General features: G+C 44.9%; 1 protein-coding gene across 1 annotated transcript; it reads right to left on the bottom strand.

Moving 5' to 3' along the window:
- Positions 1-327: 327 nt before the first annotated feature.
- On the bottom strand, positions 328-2,674 carry LOC120956172 (uncharacterized). The gene is made up of 2 exons (XM_049608940.1): positions 2,193-2,674; positions 328-2,092 (listed from the first exon to the last, which is right to left on the bottom strand). The coding sequence occupies exons 1-2, from the start codon at positions 2,672-2,674 to the stop codon at positions 328-330; spliced, it is 2,247 nt and encodes a 748-aa protein (XP_049464897.1).
- Between the last annotated feature and the right edge of the window lie 4,139 nt (positions 2,675-6,813).

Raw genomic sequence — 6,813 nt, 5'->3', positions numbered from 1 at the left:
GAAAATGTGTAGCTGCACGTTTGCTGCTTGCCGAATTGAAGTGTAACGCGGAATGCGCACTTCCCGAAGTGAATGCAGCTTGGAATGAAATGCCGTCCATTCCCTTTGGAGATGTGATGGTAGCTCACGATCCCAATCCCACGGCTTCCTGTTTTCCTGCAACTTCCACAGTTGTTGCATAAAGAGCTTAGCGATGATAATGGTTGGACTAAGCAAGCCCAGCGGGTCAAAGATTTTGGCGATGTAGGACAAAGCTAGCCTCTTTGTCAACATCGTCGCAGCAGTTGGTAGATCGATCCGATATCGCAGCATATCAACTGCTGGCTCTCAAACCAGACCAAGCGTCGATACAAATTGGGGATCTTGCCATTCATGAGTAAGAAGGATGGCAAGGTCTTCTGAAGGAATGCCGATTAGTACTTCGGGTACGTTTGATACCCACTTCTTCAACACGAATGCTGCCTGCTTGAGCATCTCGGAAATCTGCCTTTGCATTTCAATTGCATCTGCCAACTCGTCTGTTCCCGTTAGCAGGTCATCCACATAAAAATCGTGCAATACAGGATCCACTGCTCGGGGGTATTGCATCTTGTGATCGAGAGCGATCTGCTGTAGCGTTCTAGTTGCTAGGAAGGGTGCGCAAGACGTGCCATATGTTACCGTTTGTAGTTGGAACGTCTGAATCGGCTCTGCGGTGTTTCCTCTATACCGAATGCGCAGGTATTCAGTGTCGCGAGAATCGTGGAGAATTTGGCGATACATTTTCTCAACATCTGCTGAGAGTGCGACTGCGTGAGACCGGAAACGAACGATGATGGTGAACAGATCGTCTTGGATCACCGGCCCAACCAGGAGTTTGTCGTTCAAGGAGTAGCCAGAAGATGTCTTGCACGACGCGTCAAAGACTACCCTGACCTTGGTGGTTGTGCTCGATTCCTTAAGCACCGCGTGATGAGGGAGATAGTAGTGTTCACACGAATCGTCCACCGGCTCGGTGAGTTGTTTCATGTGCCCTAAGCGCTCACACTCCGACATGAATTTACTATACTCTTCCTTCATTGCAGGGTTAGACTTGAGCCGCCGTTCCACCGCTAGGAGACGACGATCAGCGATTGCTTTCGATTCTCCTAAAACGACATTCGAATTAGGATTTTGTGGTAAACGTACGACATACCTGCCAGATGGGTCTCTGGTTGTAGTAGAGATGAAATGACGTTCACACATGTCTTCCTCCAGAGATAGAGCGGTCTCGTCGAAGATGGTCTCGCTCTCCCAGAACCGCGTCAATATGGCTTCCAACGGACTGTCGCTCGTTGCCATATTACACACCCGATGTTGTTGTGACGAATGCGTTGTATTTCCTGCTACCGCACATCCAAACTGCGTTTCTACCAACCATGGCAGACCCGAACCGAGAGATTGCTTGCGTCCGGTATGCAGCTCCCAGAACGTATCGCCACCGATGACCACATCGACCTTGCCTGGGATGTGATACGTGGGGTCTGCTAGCGTTACATCCGGGATGTTCCACATAGACACGTTGATTGGTGAGGTGGGAATGTCCGCCGAGGGTGTATCCAGGATCAGAAACTCCAATGGGGTGGTGAATTGAAGCTTCCTTGAACGAACGATCGCCGTGGTCGAACCCTTTATCTGCTGCCTTGAAGTTCCGATGCCAGACACTGATACATTAACTCTCGCTCGAGGTGTCATGAGCTTCCGAGCTAACGTATCCGAAATGAAGTTGGACATAGAGCCCGAATCCAAAAGCGCCCGTGCCTCATGTTTCTCTCCATAATCGTCTACGATGAACACAATAGCCGTCTCGAGAAACACCATATCATCATCTGATTGGGCTGACAAAGCGACTTTAGGTTGTTGTGGTGGTTGATGAAGCAGCGTATGATGCCGTTCCTTGCACGAACGGCAAGAATACTCGGATTTGCACGATCTCACTTGATGGGAACAACTGAGACAATTCCAGCACAATCCCTTTGACCGTGCGATTTCCCGCCGCTCCTGAGTATTTTTAGCTAAAAATACCGGGCAATTTCGAACCAGGTGTTGATCTGCACACTGCACATCTGCATCGCTTAAGCAGCGCAGCCCAGGTAATAGAATAGTTTTCCGTGGTCAGAGTTACATGTTCGAAGGGAACCGCAGCGTCACCTTTCAGGGACGAAAGTAAGTACTGCAGTTTTGCAATTGGCGGCAGCTCGGCACTTGCGTCAATCATCGCGACAAAGCGATCGCGGAATGACAACCACTTTGTCGAATCACCGTCGAACGTTGGTAATTCGATTTTGGGAAAACGTATGTTTGATGTGTTTGGCCGTCCAAACGCTAGGGTTGAGTTTGCCAATAAGGAGTCGTTGAGCGCATTGGTTTCCTTCCGCTGGTTTTCTCTAAGGAACGATCTCAGCCGCCGGCAGCGCTCTTCCATATCGATCCTGTCAGTAATACAGGCTTGAATCGCATCACTGGTGTCGTCATACTCTTCCAGCTTTGCCACCGCGTCAAAAAAGTCCTGTCTGTGTAGCTCCAAACCCTCCATAACCTCCGGGATTTCACCTACATTTACGGGTTTGAAGTTCTGCTTTAAGCGCTCCTGCGCCTTAATGTTTTCCACTGCGACTAGTTTTTTGTGCTGAGCAGATTTTATCTTCTTGTCCATCTTAGCTTCCGTCAGATTTTCACGATAATGTCGATAACGCGATATGAACGTTTACGAAACTGTAGCAATTCGAATTTACGCGGGAAAAATAAACCACGATTCACGATCACGAAAATTCGACCGATGCCCTTGCTGCAGGGCTAATGAACTTGAACGAGCGCGAGAATTCGAAATGGCGCGAATGATGACTTGCACCGTGCTCGTGATGCGGAGCGTTCCGAATTTGCCGTTGCTCTTGATGCAGAGCGAAAAAAAAACACTTAGCACGCACGTATCCGGTTCGAAGGACCAAAAATGTGAGAAAACCTCACGAATGTTCGGCTACGTGGTACAACTCGTTTTGAAAATGAATGCGACTCGTTCAAATGTCCGTTTGCTACTGTATATTCGTTTGTCAAGAGTTCATTACATAATTCATTTTGAGTTCATTCTGTTCTCCTTATCTATGCCTATGAGTTCATTTCCTATCCTATTTCTAAATTGAGTTCGAATTTCGAATTCGAACTAATAAATTCAAATGATCAATCTCCAACCGTGATGTTTTCTTCGTCGTTGTCGTCACGGATGTAACAACAGGCGCCATATCCCTTTTCTGAAGCGTCACAAAAACATGTAATTGAACATTATGAATGGATGTATGGACAGCTGCTCGAGGAATCTGAAGGTTACGAAGAGGTTCAAGGTGTTGTTGAAAGTGAACCCAAGCTTGTTGTAGATCCGACGGAAGTTCATCATCCCAATCCCAGTTATTCCCATCTGTTTTCTTTAGCTCCCAAATCTGCTGCATTATTTGTTTCGCCAATGCCTTTACAGGATAGATGAGGCCTAATGGGTCATAAATTTTAGCAATTGAAGAAAGAACGAATCGTTTTGATAGGTGATGAATGGTTTCAGGAATGTGCACCTTTATGCTAAAAGTGTCCGCACGGGGTCGCCAAATAAGTCCTAGGGTAGTCACATGTCCACTGATGTCGTCCGCAGGCATTGTGACATTTTTTATGTTGCCGATTTCAATCAGCGCTTCAGGATCGTTTGAACACCATTTTCTGAGGGTGAATCCTCCCTTTGCCAACAGTGTTGTTGCTTCAGTGTACAATTGTTGTACATCAGTAATCGAATCAGATCCGGAAATAAAATCGTCCACATAGAAGTCGTCCATTCTTTCTGCCGCTTTTGGAAATTCTTTCCCATGATCAATTATAATTTGTTTCAAAGCTCTTACAGTAAGGAATGGAGCTGATGCTGTTCCGTAGGTGACGGTGTTCAGTTGAAAAATTCGAATTGGCTGATTTGGAGAATCTCTCCAAAATATACGTTGCAGTGGGCGATCTTCAGGGTGTACCCACACTTGCCAGTACATTTTTTCTACATCAGCGATGGCTGCAATGATATGGGAACGAAAACGTAGTAGGACTGTAAACGATTCCTGTTGAATGGTTGGTCCAACCATTAACGCATCATTGAGAGAATATCCAGAGGTGGTTTTGGCAGACGCATCGAACACTACTCTGCATTTCGTTGTCGTGCTTTCAGCTTTGAACACTGGATGATGTGGGATGTAATATTCAACCTGGTGTGATACAGTTTTATGTTCGACAGGACTCATATTACCAAGTTGTTCGTATTCGGTCATAAATTGGACATAAGCTGCTCGTGTCTCTGGTTCGCGTTGCAATCTACGTTCAAGTGAAAGAAATCTACGAAGGGCCATCGATTTTGAATCACCCAAAGCATACTCTATGTCTGACTTTACTGGTAGTCGAACATCATAGCGACCTTGTTCGTCACGCGTTGTGGTATCCAAAAACGAAGTCTCGCAATGTGTTTCTTCTTCACTCCAGCCGGAGCTGGTTGCCGATAGTTCTTCTACTTCAAAGAATCTTGCCATAAGCTGTTCTATGGGTGTTATGCATACTGCACTCATAATAGGCGTGGACACATTTGTTGAAGCCACCTTTCCGCTAACCAACCATCCTAGTTCGGACTCTTGAAGGGAAGGAAGTTCGTCGTTGATTTTCAAGCGACCACCCTTAATGATTTCTGCGAAATGCTCGGCACCCAGTATAATATCAATTTTTCGTGAACAATAGAAATTAGGATCTGCAAGCATAATGGCTGATGGTAATAGATTCTGATTGAAATTGACATTGTTACAGGGCAGGTTTTTTTAGCACTAAAAGTTCTGTTGTTGTTTTATAATTAGTGCAACGGGAGTGTATTGTAGTGCGGACTTTGCTTCGCACAAAGCTATCGATGCTGCCTCCTATACCAATCACTGGTATTTCTACTGATGTTTTTTTAATGTTTAATAATTGAGCCAAATGGCTCGAAATGAAATTAGATTGCGAACCGCTATCTAAAAGTGCTCTAGCTGGATGTGTTTTTCCTGTTTTGTCTTCTACATAAACAACAGCAGTGGCGAGCAAAACAGTTGGCTGTGTTGTGGTGTTTTGCATGCTGATCGTTGTGGATGTAGTGGGATGTACAGGCTCTTTATGCAGCAGAGTGTGATGCCTTTGCTTGTATTTGCGACATGTATATTTAGACTTGCATCTGTTTGCCGCGTGATTTTTTCCAAGGCAATTTTCGCACCGTGCTAATTGTTGAACACGATGTATTTTTTCGTGAACAGATAGCCCAATAAATACTGGACATTTATCCAGCCAATGGCGTACTGAGCATAGCTCACATGAGGAGAAGGCTGAAGATACTGGTGTGTGTTGCGCTGGTACGTTGCCGCTCGAGTCTCTTTATTGCTTTTGCAGTGGCTCTCAGGTTTGCACCTTTCCAGCACTTCACATTGAGTGGTGAGAAAACTTAATGTGTTGTCAAGGTCTGGAAACTCATGGTGAGGAAGTGTTCTTTCCCATAATTTGCGCGTTTCAGGATCAAATCGTGATGTTAACAGGTAGTTAATTATCAGCTTGCTTAGTGTATCAGGTGCCTTGTTCATATTTTTTAACCCATTAATATAGTGTGTGCACATTTTAAGGAGACTGCGTAATTCCTTTGCAGATTCACTGCGAACGTGTGGCATGTTGAGCAGTCCCTTAATGAGTTCGTCCACTATTACTCTTGGGTTGTCAAATCGGGCTTCGACAAATTTCCAAGCTTGATCGAATGTAATAGTTGTTGTTAAATGTGTATTTAATGTGCCTGCTGCTTGGCCCACTAGCGCTTTATCTAAATGATGGATCTTAACAGCATCACTGTCACTGCTTCTTTTAATTATATCAAGAAACATTGCCTTGAATTTTGGCCAGGCTTCATAATTCCCGTTAAAAGAGGGAAGCGATGCAGGAAGCGGATATTGCTGCACCATAACTAAAGCAGGTTTAACTTCTGTTATAGATGGAGAAGGTTTATTAATGATTTCGCAAATAGCCTCTTCCAATGCATTAGTTAATTTTCTCGGGCAAGGTATATGTTTACCTTACAGTGTGGAAACCTTGGGATAAAAGGAAGGTTCCGGAAGAAGAACTGTCAGGGAGAACTTAAAGGGAAGCCTACGAGCAAGGAAGCAATCACGAGGCAGAAATAAATAATACAGTGAACTACGACAATTAACTGTTATTAATTACAAAGATCTGGCCGGTCTCGTAGTACAGTCGTCAACTCGTACGACTCAACAACATGCCCGTCATGGGTTCAATCCCCAAATAGACCGCGTCGCCATACGTAGGACTGACTATCCTGCTATGGGGGGGGGGGGAATCAATTAGTCACTGAAAGCAAAGCCCACAAATGGGTACAGGCAGGCCTTGACCGACATCGGTTGTTGAGCCAAAGAAGAAGAAGAAGAAGAATTACAAAGATACAACACTAACCAACTTCGCAAGAACTATTACTTTAATGTTAATGTTCACTCGTGGAGTAGGGTTGTACACTTAATTCGAGCGCAGTTTTCACTAATTGTTTCTCGGAAGGCAATTCGCGTTCACGGTGGCGGGTATGAAAAGAAACGTTCTTTGCAACTTGCAAATGTTAGTAATGGTAAATTAGTATAAGCTGATACGCACTTGTACTCGCGAACTACCTACACTTGCACTTCACAGCACTGATATTCGTAGGATCGTGTAAGCTGATGTGCACTTACACATGCGCACAGAAATTAACTTAGGCTGATACGCACCTAAGTA

Source organism: Anopheles coluzzii, chromosome 3 (genome assembly GCF_943734685.1).
Source record: "Anopheles coluzzii chromosome 3, AcolN3, whole genome shotgun sequence".
Taxonomy (NCBI): Eukaryota; Metazoa; Arthropoda; class Insecta; order Diptera; family Culicidae; genus Anopheles; species Anopheles coluzzii.
Note: the sequence above shows the minus strand (reverse complement) of the source record. Positions and strands in the feature narration are given on the sequence as shown.